We start from the raw sequence: 17,225 nt of genomic DNA on the forward strand, positions 1-17,225 counted from the left end.
CTTATCACCTCAGCCTCTCAAGTACTAGGATTACAGTAATGAACCATCACGTATGGTTTTTAATTTCAATACTGAAAATTTTCCTTTGTTGTATCACCCTGAAGAAATAGGTAAAGACATCCATAAGTAAACAATGGAGTTTTTAAATAAAACTTATTTAAACAAACAAAAACATTTGAAGAGTTAAATCCACAAGCTTGAGTTTAATTTCTCTTTCAGAAAAGACATTATCAATGTTTAAGTGGCACAACTCCAAAGCTTCCACTAACACACATATGGAAAATATAAATTAATATTGAAGAACAAAATGTAAGACTTTTATTCACCTTTTTATTTTATTTTTTGAAAGTTTCCTGAATCCCCCAAGCTGGCCTCAGTCTCTCTGTAACCAAGGATATCCTTGAAATTGTGATCCTCCTGCCACAATCCTGCTGGGATTACAGGCATGTACCACCACATCCAGTTTTCACCTAACTTTTTAGGACACATTTGTGAACTTTCCAATTCCTAGCTGCTAAATTCTTTCAAAAAGTATCACAATTACCAAACTTAAGACACATGGAAAAAAGTTAAGAACAGTAGTCACCTTGAGAAACAACACAAACCATCTCTTTTTATTACCCTTTATTCTTTTATTCATTTTTTAAGTAGCATTTTCCTTCCCTTTAGTCACAGAAATTCTTATGTTGTCCTTGATAACTATTCAATTTGATATTTTTTCAAGTCACCTCTCACTTCTAAAGCATTTGAACAAATCAGATGAACAGACTCTAAAATCCAATCCATGTTTTTTAAAAACATATTTCAGTATATTCCAATGTTATATATTCCAATTCATATCAGTGTAAAAAACTAATCCTTAAGGATCCTAGAAAATTTTAGTATCAGCATCTAAATATAAATTTCAACTACATTTTAATTAAATGGCTAAAGTAAGTAAAATAAACTACATTATTACTAATAAGACATGAAGACTATTAAAGCAAAATGGTTCTCCAAAGGCAGCTCTTGGTAGCTAATTTTCTGTTAGATTTCAACTATCCTACTAGAACCCACTTCCAGAAAGCCACCAAAGTGAAGAGATTTCTTTCAGAAATTTATCTCCACACCACATTTTGCCCTTCCTCACCTCCTAAACATCTTCCATAAATATTAAGGAATAAATCTTAATGGGTACAAAATCAAAGGAAATAAGGGACTATTAACTCTCAAACATTCCTTAAAATTTAATCTGTTCCCAAGTGACAGTTTTACTTTCCTGCATGATTCTCTTTCAAACTATGAATATAAAAATGTCTGTTAAGGGCTGGACAGATGGCTTGGTGGTTAAGACGCTTGCCGTCAAAGCCAAAGGACCCAGGTAAAGCCAGATGCACAAGGTGGCACATGTGTCCGGGGTTCGTTTACTAGAGGCCTTGGCGTGCCCATTCTCTTTCTCTCTCTGTACCTCCCTCAAATAAATAAATAAATAAATATTTTTAAATGTCTGTTAAGAGACTTTATTCATGAATTATAATGAACTCAAATCCACGTAAGCTAGATGTACAAAGGGCGCATGCATCTGGAGTTCATTTGCAGTGGCTAGAGGCCCTGGAGCACCCATTTTCTCCCTCTCTCTGCCTCTTTCTACCTCTCAAATACATAAAATATACAAAAAAATTTAAATAATAAAAATGGCAAATATGACAATTTTCAAATTAACATTTATTAACCAAACATATCAAAGAATACTTCTATTTTTCATACAACACAAACCCCTAAAATGTACGTGTGAGACCATAAATATTCTCTACTTTATGGAACTTCATGATAATTAACACAGTTGGCCAGAAAAACTCAACTACTAATACATAAAAATCAAATATAACTGATAAAATTACCATCTTATGGCTAATTTTATTAAAGTGCTATGTTCATAAGGAAAAATAAAATAGTGAAAATTTAAAACTTTTAAATATTGAGCCATCATGCTGAAAGTATTCAATTCTTCTTTAGTACATTATGTTTATCACATTCATGTGTCCCAAAATAAGGCTTTTTAATATAAATGAAGCCTTGAAACAATATTTTTTTCATGAATTGATTACTTCCTGGAAATTAAAAATTACAATTTTCTAAATGAAATCTTTCATGATATAGGAGTGCTAGACACAATTTTTCATTCTTTTAAACATGATCTTTGGCTTGAAGCTGTTCTAATCTTTTATTAGCTGAACGTTTATTAGTAAAACAGCCACAAAAAAAATCATACTAGTTTCATCTGAAACAAAAGAAAATTGAGTCTATAGTGTAGAGGCAATGTAAGCCCAAGGTCTAGAGGTAACGAAAGGCACATATCAAGAAGCCTGGTACACAGTTCCCTGGATCCATAATTGACATGTTAAATGCCCTTCAATACTACCAAGGAGTGACTCCATGAATAACCTCTACCAGTTCATTAACAGCATTAGCCATAGAGAGGAAATTAGTTGGGAAAAGACTGAATGAAGGCACACAGGTGCAAATCTTCGGCAGGTAACACCAATGAGATGGCACACATTAGCAGGGGCATGTTTACCCACACAGATACCTCATGACTACAGGGTGAATATCACCACCACAGATCCCATCACAAGGAAGAACTCTATGGCTATGGACGTGTGTATTCTTAAGATCAGAACCAGTTGATGAGTTCCCAGAATTAATGTATTTATATACAAAAATTGGTCTTTCCCCAAAATGAAAGGCATCAAATAAATACAGCACATTAGCAACAATGGAAACTGAAAGTCACAAAATGAATCTTAGAAGGAACTGTTCACAATTTCATAACTCAAGGCTGTTGATTTCTTCTCTCTCCCCTTGAGTAATCAAATGCAAATGCCTTTTAGCAATGGCAGCATTCAAATCCCATAAAAAATCAAGCAGTGCACCCTTAAGGAGTACCTCCATAGGCACAAACTGTAAAACCTGATGGGGTGCATTAGAGTGAAGCAAAGTACTCAGTAATTCACTAATATTCTGCAGATATTGGAAAACTGGATTTGGAAGATTCTGATAACCCACACATAGTAGGACAGCACAGGTCTTCAGGGGCTCAGAGGATGTGGGACAAGAAAATGTAATGAATCTAAAACAACTGTGGAGAACAAAGATCAAGCCAGCCATAAATCTCGATAAACAAGAAAGTACAGGCAAAACCAGCACATCTCCTGTATGAAGTTGCTGTAGTGAATGTAGAAGGCAGTCCAGAAACAAATGCTGGTAAGTTGGGTCTCCATCATGAAGCAATGAACACCTGAAAGTCATGAGTTCAACTGATTCCAGGAACTGAACTTCCAATGGTCGGTGCATTTTGACATCATAGAGAGTTGGTAAGCCCACAAGCAGGCACTTTATCTGGTTGTTGGGTTCTGTACTCTGCTCATCCTGAAGGCACTTGGTAAGACTAAATAACTCAGAAAATATCAATTCCTCTGAAAAAATGTGACAACAATATTGCTGTTTTGACCTAAACTTGGAATCCGAATTCAAAGTTTCTCCCAACTTTTCAATTACTTCATTAAGAGTTTTTAAAATTTCTCCATCACAGAAAGAAGAACACTTCACCTTTGGTAGTCTCTTTCCTTGTAAGATATGCCATGAGTGACACTCAAGACTGGAAGCTGTCCTTTCTAAGACAGAAGTTTGCCCAGGATGGTAGACAGCATGTTCTTCAGCCCAAATATTAAAGTACCCTTTGGCTACTTTTTCTTCCCATGAGAGTGTTTCCAGCATTTTCCTTTCATTATAAGTTTTAAAATATTTGTTCCTCTGTCCAAACCATTTTGTATTTGTACTACAACCAATGTTAGATTTTTTAACAAGCCAATTACTTCTAGAAAGAGGCCTCAACTGAAATTTTTGCATAAAATATTGCACAGCACAATCCCTTAAATGACTGAGTTTTGTTTGGTCCTCTTCTTCCATGCACTCAAACAGACGAATGTTCTCAGAAATGGTTTCAAGCTGGTACTTATGAAAGAATGCACAGCATTCCTCATGTCTTTCAAGAAAAGATTTAGGGATCATATAATGGCAAAAGAGGGCTTTGCTAGTTATTTCAGTCCCAAAATTCAGCACCATCTTAGATAACAGAGGATGAATGGCCTTTCTTCCCTTATAGCGGAGACATACTACATAGACTTCTGAGTTTCCTGCCTTGCTAGTAGCAGGTTTGAAAACATGGACTTGGTCAAAAGAGCAGTTTAGTAGATACATCAGGTTTATAGAACAATGTTCAAACAAAGTGAACATCTTTAGAACAAAAGAGCCACCATTTCCAAGAGTGGTCAGAGCAGTGACAACTTCACAGTAATGCAGAGAAGAAACTAACGTTTCTTGTTCGCCTGGGTTTCCTTGGCAATCAAAACTCCCATCTGCAGTGACCAAGTGAATGGTTGCCATGCTGCTTAGGAAATCCTGAAGTCCAGTCAGGTATTTCAGGGTCATGATATCACCAGTATTATCTGGACCAAAGTACCACTGATCCAAGGTATTTGCAATCAGCCGGTCATCCATAATCATCACAAGATTGTCATTTGCTTCATGGTATGGATTCAGGGTATTGGCTACCCAACTCCAGTCACAAGGGAAGGGATGGGACTTTAAGTAGTGGTTAAGACTAGCTATGAAAGCTCCCGGAGCTTCACAAAGGTGTAAAGAATTCAGTTTTCCACTCTGAAAAGCTTCTTGTGGAATAACTGGAAAGCTGCACAGAATCTCATGGAATTTACACCATGCCTGAGTACAAAGTTCAGCATTCACAGACTTTTTCACATGAGCAATGACTTTTCCTGCTTTATTAGTGAAGGCAGTGTGCTCATGCCATTCATCTAGTTTCTTGTCATTCAGAAGGTTTTTTACTCCATTTAGGGAGTTCTTCAAATCAAGAAATGCATTAAATTCTGTGTGGCCACAAGTGAAAATCTCAGTGGAATCTGGTAACTGCCACTCACCATTAACTGGCTTGCCGTAAGAGAAGTTCTTGGAAAAGAGTTCAGAAATGTCAGCAAGAACATCTGGGCTGAAGGTCTCAGAACTTGGTGGCTGCTCAACTGATGGCTTTCTGCACTTAATCATTTTCAAATCTAATTTAAATCTACGAAGAGAAAACATAAAAGTGAATGAATCAACTCTTAGTGAATGAGATAGCATCAAAGTAAATTGACCTCCCTGGTAACACATTCAATAAAATGGAAAGGCTAATGTCAGCTCAATCTGTTATAAAACAAGGTAGGGTACTGGAGAGATGGCTGTCAGTCAGGTGCTTGCTGTGTAAACACAAGGGCCCCCAGAAACCACATAAAAAGTTGGCTGCTGCAGCATGCATTTATAATCCTAGAACTGGGGAGTCAGACACAAGAGTATCTCTAGGATTTACTGGTTAGCTAGTTTAGCAGAGCTGGTAAGCTCCAGGTTTAAGAAGAGACCCTGTTTCAAAAACAATAAATAAAAGCAACTGATTGAGGAAGACATCCAATATAGACCTCTAACCTCCACACAGGCAGACATACCCATACACACATATGTACCCACACACATATGAACACACATATACACATACCATTAAAAAAACAAGCAACAGGGAATAAAAGAATAAGAGCTTTAATATCCAACTGATCTGGGTTCAAATTCTAGTTCTACTATGTACAGACTAAAAACATCCCCCAAAATTTCTTATAAAAAAGGGGAATTTCTTATTTTAGAGTTGGATAAAATACAAATACTCATCAGTGAATGACAGCTATTATAGTAATCCATCTAGCTCCTCCCCAAAGTCCTCTACCCACAGCTGACAACACTCATATGGCCTCAAATTCAAACACACCCAAAAGATTCATCCCTGTACATAACTTCTGATTGAACTCTAACACATAAGTGCCCTAAGTCTCCTTCATAAGGGCATCTTACACCTAAATCTGGTACTGGTCCTACTTTCAAGCCCCTCTGACATCAAGTACTTACTCACCTCTTAGGGACTGCTCTACACATCTTTGTCCATATTTCACTGCAACATATACTTTGGTAGTAGCAATCACCTACATACGCCATCAATTACCTATTATTTCTACAGTATGAATCTGAAGTGTTCCCCAAAGGTCATACCTTAAAGGTTTGGTTCCCAGCTCATGCTTCTACTGGGGGGAGGGCACTTTTAAGGGGTGGACCATAATCCTCTACATGGATGGATAAAGCTAATCCCAGAAGCCATAGGTTATTAATCATAAATTCCAGTGCCAGGAATGAGATAACTCCCAATGAGTTGTTGGTCAGGGAGGCTGCAGAGGTACCTAAAACAATATAGGGTATGCTATTGCTCTTGGTGATCCAATAAAACTAGATGATAAGTCCCTACTGCTGAAGACACCACATGTTTCAGTTGCAGGACATAGACAAACCAAGCTGAAACTGACCTGGAAACTTTCTTCCTGCTTTCTCTGTACTAGAAAGGTGCTATGTAGGCTGCTAAAGGAGAAACAAGAGCAACTGTCCTATGCAGCTGTGGATCCTGTCAGGCAATATACACACACTGATGCAATAGTGGCATTAATGCTATGGGAGTAACCAACCACTTTTTTTTTATTGGATTTGAGGCCTGTTCCACAGGAAGGATTTCTTGTCTGGTATTGTAAACCTGGCCAAAAGCTGATAGCTAGGAATATAGGTCATGGGAGGGGGGAGGTAAGAAGGGGACTACTACTTTGATTATGCTAAACAGACAGCATGTCAAAATACTCTAAATATCTGTACTTGTTCCCATAAAATAGTAGTCACAGAGTTTCTTACTATAATAAGCAGTGGTTAATAGCTGGCAAAATTGCTAAGCATAAGTGATCTTGTGTGCTCAGCCTCAGGGTATATAAACCACCCCTTCCAATACTCAGAGAACCTCACAGAAGGCAGACAAAATGTAAGATAAGAAAAAGCACTGTGAAATGCTGTCTTCCTGTTAGGATATGGCTATTACATACATGAACTCATAGCAGCTGTGGTTTCCTGCCCAAGATAAAGCCTGTCAATACTTCTTAATTGATGGAGAAAGGTTACATGACAACCACACCTCCAAGAGTAGCTAATGGCAGCTAATGGTTCCTGGAAGAGGGGGAGTCAGGTTCATCAGTGGTGTATCCACTGGTCTACAGTAAATAACCTTTCACCCATAACCATGCAAGCAAATTTAACTCAGTGAGGAAAAACAGGTGTGAAAGTAAGATGGGGTTTAATGGGGAAGAGTGTTAATAGGAAAGGGGTAAGGAGGAAATAAGATTAAAATACACTATACATATGCATGAAAATGTCAAAATTGGAAAATAAACAAAAGTTCATTTAAAAAAAAAAAGACTTAATGAAAGAATGGTAACCTACTGAGCACATGACCCTGAAGGGGTTATTGAGACCCCAGACCTCTATACTATTTGCTTTCTGTAGCCATGAGGTAAACAGTCTTCCTTTTCTTCCTCCTTCACACACCTTCCACTATGACAACTGACCATAAACCTAAATGTCTGTCAGCCAAAATAAACCTTTCCTCCCTGTAAGTTGTTTATACCAGGTGTTGTCAGAGCAGCAAAGCTAACTCATACACTCATTGCACTGCTTGTCAAGTAAATTGCTTCTGAATGGCTAGCCTCCTTCTCCCTAATGTTGAAGATGACTAATGGGCACTTGTCTAAACTATTTTCCTACTTCTCATATGCTGTCAGACAGGTCCATGTTTACACTATAAAATCTTATTATGTCCTCTTGCCACCAAAACATAACATATTTTAAAAGCAGAATTTGAAACTGAAACATGTATCCTTCCTGAATAAAACTATAGTCACCCTACATTTTGTGTTAGAATCAAAAACACCTACCTACTGGAGAGGGGAAAAAAGCAATGTTAACAATTAACAATGTTAGAAAACTTCTAAATTCTAACAGGTGGAACAACAAGTATGGTACTTCCTAGTGCAATCTAAGAGGTGTTTCAGTTCAGGAATTTTGCACTTAGTTGGTATATTCAGTGCATTCTACAACTGGTTTTTAAAAAATCTCATTTTTTTAGATGTTGAAAAATGAGAAGTAAATCACTGGCTCACAAAAGTAGACGTTTAAGAATTATAATGGTAAAGAATCTCTACAATGAGAACTTTAAAACACTCATGCGAGAAATTGCAGAAGACACTAGAATGTGGAGAAACATCCCTTGTTCCTGGATTGGAAGAATCAATATTGTGAAAATGGCAATCTTACCTAAAGCAATCTACACTTTTAATGCAATCCCTATCAAAATTCCAAAGACTTTCTTCATGAAAATAGAAAAAACAATCCAAAAATTCATCTGGAATCACAAAAAACCTCGAATATCTAAAATAATACTGAGCAACAAAAATAAGGCTGGTGGTATCACCATACCTGAATTTAACCTATACTACAGAGCCATAGTAACAAAAAAAAAAAAAATGGTACTGGCACAAAAACAGACATGTAGATCAGTGGAACAGAATAGAGGACCCAGATGTAAGCCCAAGTAGCTATAGCCACCTGATATTCAATAAAAATGCCAAAAATACTCATTGGAGAAGAGACAGCCTCTTCAGCAAATGGTGTTGGAAGAACTGGATATATATCTGCAGAAGGATGAAAATAGATTCTTCTCTCTTGCCATGCACAAGAATTAAGTCCAAATGGATTAAAGACCTTAACATCAGACCTGAAACTCTGAAACTGCTAGAGGAAAAAGTAGGGGAAACCCTTCAACATATTGGTCTTGGCAAAGACTTTCTGAATACAACCCCAATTGCTCAGGCAATAAAACCACAGATTAATCCCTGGGACCTCATGAAATTACAAAGATTTTGCACTGCAAAGGACACAGTGAAAAAAGCAAAGAGGCAACCTACAGAATGGGAAAAAATCTTCACCAGATATACATCTGATAGAGGATTAATATCTAGGATATACAAAGAACTCAAAAAGTTAAATAATAAGGAATCAAACAAGCCAATCAAAAAATGGGCTATGGAGCTAAATAGAGCATTCTCAAATGAAGAAATACAAATGGCATATAAGCATCTAAAAAAATGTTCCACGTCACTAGTCATCAGGGAAATGCAGATTAAAACTACACTGAGATTCCATCTCACTCCTGTCAGATTGGCCACCATCACAAAAACAAATGATCATAAATGTTGGCGGGGATGTGGAAAAACAGGAACCCTTCTGCACTGCTGGTGGGAATGCAATCTGGTCCAGCCATTGTGGAAAACAGTGTGGAGGTTCCTAAAACAGCTAAAGATTGATCTACCATATGACCCAGCTATAGCACTCCTAGACATATATCCAAAGGACTCATCTCATTTCCTTAGAAGTACATGCTCTACCATGTTTCTTGCTGCTCAATTTATAATAGCTGGGAAATGGAACCAGCCTAGATGTCCCTCAACTGATGAGTGGATAATGAAGACGTGGCACATTTATACAATGGAGTTCTACTCAGCAGTAAAGAAAAATGAAGTTATGAAATTTTCAGAAAAATGGATGGATCTGGAAAGGATTATACTAAGTGAGGTAACCCAGGCCCAGAAAGCCAAGCGCCGCAAGTTCTCTCTCATATGTGGACCCTAGCTACTGATGATTGGGCTTCTGTGTGAGAATGAAAATACTTAGAAAGGAAGGGAGGAGGATACTTAATAGGTTGATATTGTATATATGTAAGTACAATGATTGTAATCGGGAGGTAATATGATGGAGAACAGAATTTCAAAGGGGAAAGTGTGGGGGTGGGGAGGGAGGGAATTACCATGGGATATTTTTTTATAATCATGGAAAATGTTAATAAAAATTTAAAAATTTTAGAAAAAAATTTAAAAAAGGAAACAGTAAAAAAATTATAATGATCAAAATCAAACATAAATCTCCGTAAGTTTCAAAAAAATGCTAAAGATAAAAATGAAAAAAAAAAAGATTAGCTACTTACTATCATAAATAGACTATCCATGTCACTTCATGCTATTAGTTTACTTGGTATTGTTCTTTAATGTTTAATGACAAGTTCATCTACTCTATCAGTTTGTAAGCTCAAAAGGAGGGGGAAGCTAAGTGTGGTTGTCCTCCTCCTGTCCCACCCCCCACATATGTGCCTTTCATCACTCAGGAGGCCAATAGAAGAATGGCTGCCAGTTTGAGGCCAGCCTGAAACTACATATTGAATTTCCAGGTCAGCCTGGACTAAATGGACAACCTATCTCAAAAGCAAACAAACAAAAAACCAAAAAAAGCAGTTATCTTATAACTCATTTTATTTACCATAAGGCATTATCAAATTACATGTAAACAAAGTCGGGCGTGGTGGTGCACGCCTTTAATTCCAAAACTCAGGAGGCAGAGGTAGGAGGATTGCCATGAGTTTCAGGCCATCCTGAGTATACATAGTTAATTCCATGTCACACTGGACCTGAGTGAGACCCTACCTTCAAAAAACAACAACAACAAAAATTACATGTAAGCAGAGGTTAATGGTCACAAATAGCTACATTTTTTACTTTAATCAGTTTTTAAAAGAATATTTACTCATTTATTGGGAAGCAGAGAGAGAAGAGACAGACAAAATTGGCATGCCAGGGTCTCCAGCCACTACAACAGACTCCAGACACATGCGCCACTTTGTGTATCTGGCTTTATGTGGGTACTGGGGAATCCAACCTCAGTCGTTAGGTTTTATAAGCAAAGCACCTTAACCGCTGAGCCATCTCTCCAACTCTAAATCAATTTTTTACCTGTTAGAAACTGTATTTAGAATATATATATATATATATTTATTTATTTATATTTATTTATTTATTTATCATACACACACACACACACACACACACACACAAAGGAAGGTAAAAAGAAGGTATTTCTCATTCACTAAAATCCTAAATATGGGCAAATAATTTACTAGAACAAGCTCTTCTGTCTTAATTCACACTGTGCTCACTGGAAATACAACTATGGTTAGGTCTCAAATATATTCTATTTTGGAATCTTTTGGAAAATTCTGGTTTTAGTCATTAATTTCACATACTAATTAGTGGCTGTAGTTAAGCTGTGAAAGCTTACCTAAATTAAGTAATTACTGGGCTTGGGAGATGGCTCAACAGTTAAAGGTGCTTGCTTGCAAAGCCTAATGGCATGGGTTTGATTCCCCAGTACCCACATAAAGCCAGATGCAAAAAGGGTGCATGCATCTGGAGTCTGTTTGCAGGGGCAAGAGGCCCTAATGTGCACATACCTTTCTCTCTGTCTCTAATAAATGAATTTAAAAAGTAAGTAATTACTTTCACATGTCCTGTGGACAGCTAAAAGGATAATATTCCACTTTGTTTTGCCACCTAATTCTTATTACTGTTCTCTCTCTCTTTGCTCATTACAGTCCACCCACACAAGCCACAAGCCTTCCTGTTGTCCATGCTAAAAAACAAACAAACAAACAAACAAACAAACAACCCTGCATTCCCTCTACCTGGAATGCACTTCCCTAGGTATCTCACCGCCTTCCAGTTTTGCTCAAATGAAATTTACTCTGTCAAGCCCACCCAGACATACTTAAATTTGCATCTTGCATTTCCAATGCCACTAACCATGCTTTCTTTCTTGTTCCCACTGAGTTCATTTCCTTGTAGTCTATCACTTCTTTATGTTTCCTGTTTATTGCCTTTCCCAAAGTAGAATGTAAGCTCCCCAGGACAGGGAATCTTTGTTTTGTTTATTTAAGAGATTCTAATAGTTGCTAGTATACAGTGAAGCACTTAGTATTTACTGGATCGACCAATGAATACTTTAGGTAGCACAAGGGGCACACCTCTGGTCACGTTCTGAATGAGACACACGTCAATGTTTAACAGAAATGAAAAATCGAAAGGCCTGAGGTTTTCAGAGTGTCTGGGAAGGTTTCCCACTCTGTGAGGCTAGGTCTCTTTCCTGGAGCACTCCACTGAGCTTTGTGGCATCCTAACTCAGCTAAGTGGATCAGTACTACCATCCCCTTTATTGCCTACTCCAGGAGGAAGCTACACAGCTTCTTGCCCTAGGCCACAAAGGGAATACTTGTGAACTTCGTGGAGTCCAGCACAAAACCGTCAGTTCTCCACAGTGTTACCTCTCCAGTCAGGATCAAGGAATTTTGTTAAGTGTTTCCTCCAGTTCCTCTTAGGACCTACTGAAATATTAGTGTCCAGCGCTTATGTGGAGCCAGGGCCACATAAGATCTCATCTCACCCAGGGGAAGGGGGCCCCAAGCTGGCCGTGGAGAGGCCACTACTCAGACCCGCAGCACACCTTGCTGCAGCCCGTACACCCACCGGAAGTCGGAGGAGAGCCTGCCCGGGATTACCTTCGCTCACACCCACCAGAGCCGCACAGTCCCGGGAGAACGCCCTTCACTTGCTCACATCACTCGAGGGAGCCATTCCCCACTTCCGCTCCGAGGACGACTTCCTGAAGCGGCCACTCCCGGCGCGCAGCAACCTCAGTCACAAAGGAGCAAGGCCGCCAGCCAGGAAGAGGGGCCGGACCCGCCCCCGCGATCCACGAGCCCAAGGACTCCTCCGGGCCCAGCCGACGGCGCCGACGGTCACAGTGCGCACGCGCGCTCTGGGCGGGGCTTGCGTCACGCGGGATGACGTTACGCACGCCGGCAGCTCTCGCCGCGCTGAGGCCGCGGTTCCTGGTTCATTTCTCCGACGAGCACTGGAACTGGGAAACACCCACCTGACGCCGTGCCGGCCGCCATGGTAACGGGACTGCGCGCGCAGACAGAGCGTTTTAGGCGCCAGTAGTGGGATGGAGCCGGGCTATGTTGCCCAGGCGCGCTGGCCCCGCCCACCTGCCTCTGGAAAAGCAGTTTTGTTTTGTTTCTTTCCTCGCACTGTTAGGCCAGGTATTAGTTCCTAGTGTAAACTGTATTCAGAACTGGAGTTCAAAACGTAGCTTGAGAGCTGCAGGCTTAGCGGTTAAGGCGCTTGCCTGCAAAGCCAAAGGACCCAGGTTCTAGCTGCACAACCCATTCTCTCTTTACTTGCCTCTCTCTGTGTCCCTCTCAAATAAAAAAATAAAAATAAAAATGTAGCATGAGTTGGAAGCCAAACTAGGAAAACTGCGAAATAGTATCATTACATGTTTATAAGCCAATAAAAAAAAAAAAGACAAACCTCAGGGGCTGGAGAGAGGGCTCAGTGGTTAAGGTGCTTGCCTGCAAAGCCTAACAACCCCGTTTGATTTCCCAGTATCCCCGTAAAGCCAGTATCTGAAGTTCCTTTGTAGCCGCTGGAGGCCCTGGTGTGTGCTTGCACTCTCTCGCTCTCTCGCGCTCGCTCGCTCACTCTCTCTGTGCACATAAATAGAAAATATATGTGTATGACAACTTCAGAAGAAAATTGGAGCCGTGGAGGTGCGTTTCAAGTAAATAAAATATTGTTGAAAAGACAAACGTCAGAAAGAAAATTATAACTGGAGCCATGGTGGTGGTGAATGCCTGTAATCTGAGCACTTACGAAACAGAGAAGGATTGCTGCAAATGCAAAATTAGGCTGGTCAACCTAGCAAATTCCAGGCTAGCCAGGGTTACATAGCGAGACCTGTCTCAAAAAAATTTTAAAAAAAAGTTCAAACAGGCAGTCCAAAATTTGAGCTACATAGCCAATAAGGATATTTTGAAAAACATCTGTAGACTAGCCTAGAAGTTACCTCAAGCCCCTTTCTAGTCTCCTACCCAAAGGAGAGATCATTGATCTATTTTCTATCACCAATTAGATTAACAGAATCTCATAGAATTCAATTATTACAGCTGTACCTTTTTGTCTCCAGCTCTTTCGCCTTCAGTTTAATATTTAAAATGTATTAATGTGTGTTCTGTTATGTATCTGTAGTTTGTTACTTTTTATTGCAAAGTAGAGAGTCATTATATGGATGTTGATGGGTGTCTGTCTTGTAACAAGTTTGGGATAGTATGAATTAACCTGCTGCAAATATGCTAGGTTAAGGAGTTTTATTTATTTATTTATTTATTTATTTATTTATTTATTTATTTATTTATTTATTTGAGAGCGACAGACACAGAGAGAAAGACAGATAGAGGGAGAGAGAGAGAATGGGCGCGCCAGGGCTTCCAGCCTCTGCAAACGAACTCCAGAAGCGTGCACCCCCTTGTGCATCTGGCTAAAGTGGGACCTAGGGAACCGAGCCTCGAACCGGGGTCCTTAGGCTTCACAGGCAAGCACTTAACCACTAAGCCATCTCTCCAGCCCAGTTTTTTTTTTTAATAAGTATATGTTTTCACTACTAGGTGTGGAGAGGCTGGGTCATTGAGTTGTTCCAGTTGTCAAACTCAGCACAAGTGGCACTTTGGGAAATCACTGATATTTTTATGTGTAACTTTTAAAGTAATCTGCAGTTTTCCAAAGTATTGCGTCATTTTATATCCCTATCCACAATGCATTAGAATTCTGAGTATTTTCTTGCCAGTTTTTGGCATTGTAAGACTTTCTTTTTAGCCATTCATGGAAATTATTAACTTTTAAAATATGATTTAATTATATTTTTTATTTATTTTATTTTTATTTATTTGAGAAAGAGGCAGATAGATACGTAGATAGATAGATGATAGATAAATTGATTGATTGATTGATTGATACAGAGACAGAGAGAGAAAGAGAGAGAGAGAGGGAGAGAATGGGCACACCAGCAACTTCAGCAGCTGCAAACAAACTCCAGATGCATGTGCCAACTTGTGCATCTGGCTCATGTATGTCCTGGGGAATTGAACCTAGGTCCTTTGGCTTTGCAAGCAAGTGCCTTAACCATTATGACATCTCTCCAGCCCATCAGTGAGATTTTGGTGTTTTTTTGTTTGTTTGTTTGTTTTTGTTTTTTTGAGGTAGGGTCTCGCTCTAGCTCAGGCTGACCTGGAATTTACTATGTAGTCTCAGGGTGGACTCAAACTCATGGTGATCCTCCCACCTCTGCCTCCTGAGTGCTGGGATTAAAGGCGTGTACCCACCACGCCCTGCTCCATCAGTGAGATTTTTAATAAATATTAATTAAAATGTCGACAAATGTATATTTTCTTTTGTAGGACAAAACAGTAGATGAAGGATCTGTCATCTCTTAAAATTACTGTATTTAGGAGCTGGGGAGATGATTCAGTGGATAGGCATGCAAGTATGAGGACCAGAGTTCAGATACACAGAACTTGCTGGGAGAGTACAGTACCGTGCCTATAATCCCATCACTCACAGAGCAGAAACAGGAAACTTTCAGGGCAAGCTAGCTAGCTAGACTCCCAGGATCAGTGAGCTGTAGGTTCCACTGAGAGACCATGTCTCTGTAAATAATGGTGGAGAGTGATCAAGGAAGATACCCAAAGTCGACCTCTGGCCCTGCACCCACAAGCATGTGCACCCACATGTATATGAACATGCATACACAAATACACAGCACATATATATGAGAAAAGGTACTGTGTTTATAAAACAGCAAAGCTTTCCTTATGTCAGCCCTGACTGAAATGATCATATTAGCTAACATTTCATATATAATGTTAATAACTGTGCTGTTTTTCAAAACTTTAATTCCCTTAATGGCATAGATATATTTAGTGTCTCCATTTTATAAATGGAGGTATGTAGTCAGAATATGATCAAGCAACTTATGAAAAGTTACATGATCAATGGATAACAAAGTCAAGGTTTAAACTCAGGTCTGCCTATATCCAATTTGTTTCCAATAGTTAAAAACAACTTTATCATTATGCATAGCCAGAAATGTGCAGAGTAGAACAATACTTTTTAAAGGAAAATGAATTTAATTGATTTGGTTGTAAAAATAAGAGGACAGATTATTGGAAACATTTTTCAAACAAAAAAGGAGAGATAGCTCAGCACTTAAGTCACTTTCCTGCAAAGCCTAATGACCTCAGTTTGCTTCCCCAGAAACCACGTAAAGCCAGATGCACAAAGTGGCACACACATCTGGAATTCATTTGCAGTGGCTGAAGGCCCTGGCACACCCATTCTCTCTGTGTGTCTCTGTCTCACTCTGCTTGCAAATAAATAAATAAAATGATTTTAGAAAAGCAAAAAGAAACTGGAGAGATGACGTAGTGGTTAAAGTGCTTGCCTGCAAAGCCTAAGGACCCAGGTTCAATACCCCAGTACCCACGTAAGCCACATGCACAAGGTGGAACATGTGTCCGGAGTCTGTTTGCAGTGGCTAGAGGCCCTAGTGTGCCTATTCTCTCCCATCCTCCCTCCCCCCCCCCATCTCTCTCTCTCTCTTCCTATTTATCTACCTCTCTTTCACTCTTTCAGTGAATAAATAAAAATAAAATATTTTGGGCTGGAGAGATGGCTTAGCGGTTAAGTTCTTGTCTGTGAAGCCTAAGGCCCCCTGTTCAAGGCTCGATTCCCCAGGACCCATGTTAGCCAGATGCACAAGGGGGCGCATGCGTCTGGAGTTCATTTGTAGTGGCTGGAGGCCCTGCCATACCCATTCTCTCTCTCTCTCTACCTCTTTCTCTCTCTGTCACACTCAAATAAATAAATAAAAATAAACAAAAAAGTTTAAAAAATAAAATAATTTAACAAAGAAAAAAATTAATATTTGAATGTATAAATTATTATTCAAGCCTTTTGAAAATCAAAAGAAAATAATCACTCCTTGCACTAACAAATTTAGATATGAATGCAGTTAAGTGAACACATTTATTTATTTATTTATTTTAGAGTCCAGTTACCTTGGAGTTTATTTAATGTTTTCATGCAATGCACACTTGGTTTTTTAAATAACAATTGTGACAAACAGCAGAAATAATTTAAGAGTGCTGCACTTGTGATCCATACAAAACACCACCATTGTGGGTTGTACATAATTAAAGAAATATCTCACTTTTTGAAATACTGTGATAGCCAATACATAGATGCCTGCCTTTATGTGGGCACAGTAATGCAGTTTAGAAAAGGGAAAGGGAATCACACTGGAACTATTCAATTTATTTAAAAACACTGAGCAAGAAAAGTAACATTGACCTTCCATACTGATTTTGTACAACTTCTATACGGTACCTTGACTTAAATCCAAGAGCATTGTTAAGACTCTCCTCTATTTTTGGTAACCAACTTCAGGGTAAACTTAGATGACTCCTCTCTGAATTTTACCTGGGAGCGGCCTTTTTAACATTTTAT

At 39.0% G+C, this 17,225-nt stretch overlaps 1 protein-coding gene across 3 annotated transcripts; it reads right to left on the reverse strand.

The window, feature by feature from the left end:
- Positions 1–366: 366 nt before the first annotated feature.
- Cmtr2 (cap methyltransferase 2) lies at positions 367–12,610 on the reverse strand. Of its 3 annotated transcripts, none has more exons than XM_045136216.1 (2): positions 12,396–12,610; positions 367–5,119 (listed from the first exon to the last, which is right to left on the reverse strand). In XM_045136216.1, the coding sequence occupies exon 2, from the start codon at positions 5,098–5,100 to the stop codon at positions 2,806–2,808; it is 2,295 nt and encodes a 764-aa protein (XP_044992151.1). In that variant the 5' UTR covers positions 5,101–5,119; positions 12,396–12,610; the 3' UTR covers positions 367–2,805. The 3 variants fall into 3 exon arrangements, with proteins under 3 accessions (XP_044992151.1, XP_004659620.2, XP_044992146.1); XM_004659563.3 differs by having other exon boundaries at positions 12,380–12,610; XM_045136211.1 differs by having other exon boundaries at positions 12,348–12,610.
- Positions 12,611–17,225: the final 4,615 nt, after the last annotated feature.

This window comes from Jaculus jaculus, chromosome 1 (assembly GCF_020740685.1).
Source record: "Jaculus jaculus isolate mJacJac1 chromosome 1, mJacJac1.mat.Y.cur, whole genome shotgun sequence".
Classification (NCBI taxonomy): domain Eukaryota; kingdom Metazoa; phylum Chordata; class Mammalia; order Rodentia; family Dipodidae; genus Jaculus; species Jaculus jaculus.

What these genes read in the sequence shown, in the direction of transcription:
- Cmtr2 (XM_045136216.1), bottom strand. Translation starts at nt 5,100, where the DNA reads ATGATTAAGTGCAGAAAGCCATCAGTTGAGCAGCCACCAAGTTCTGAG.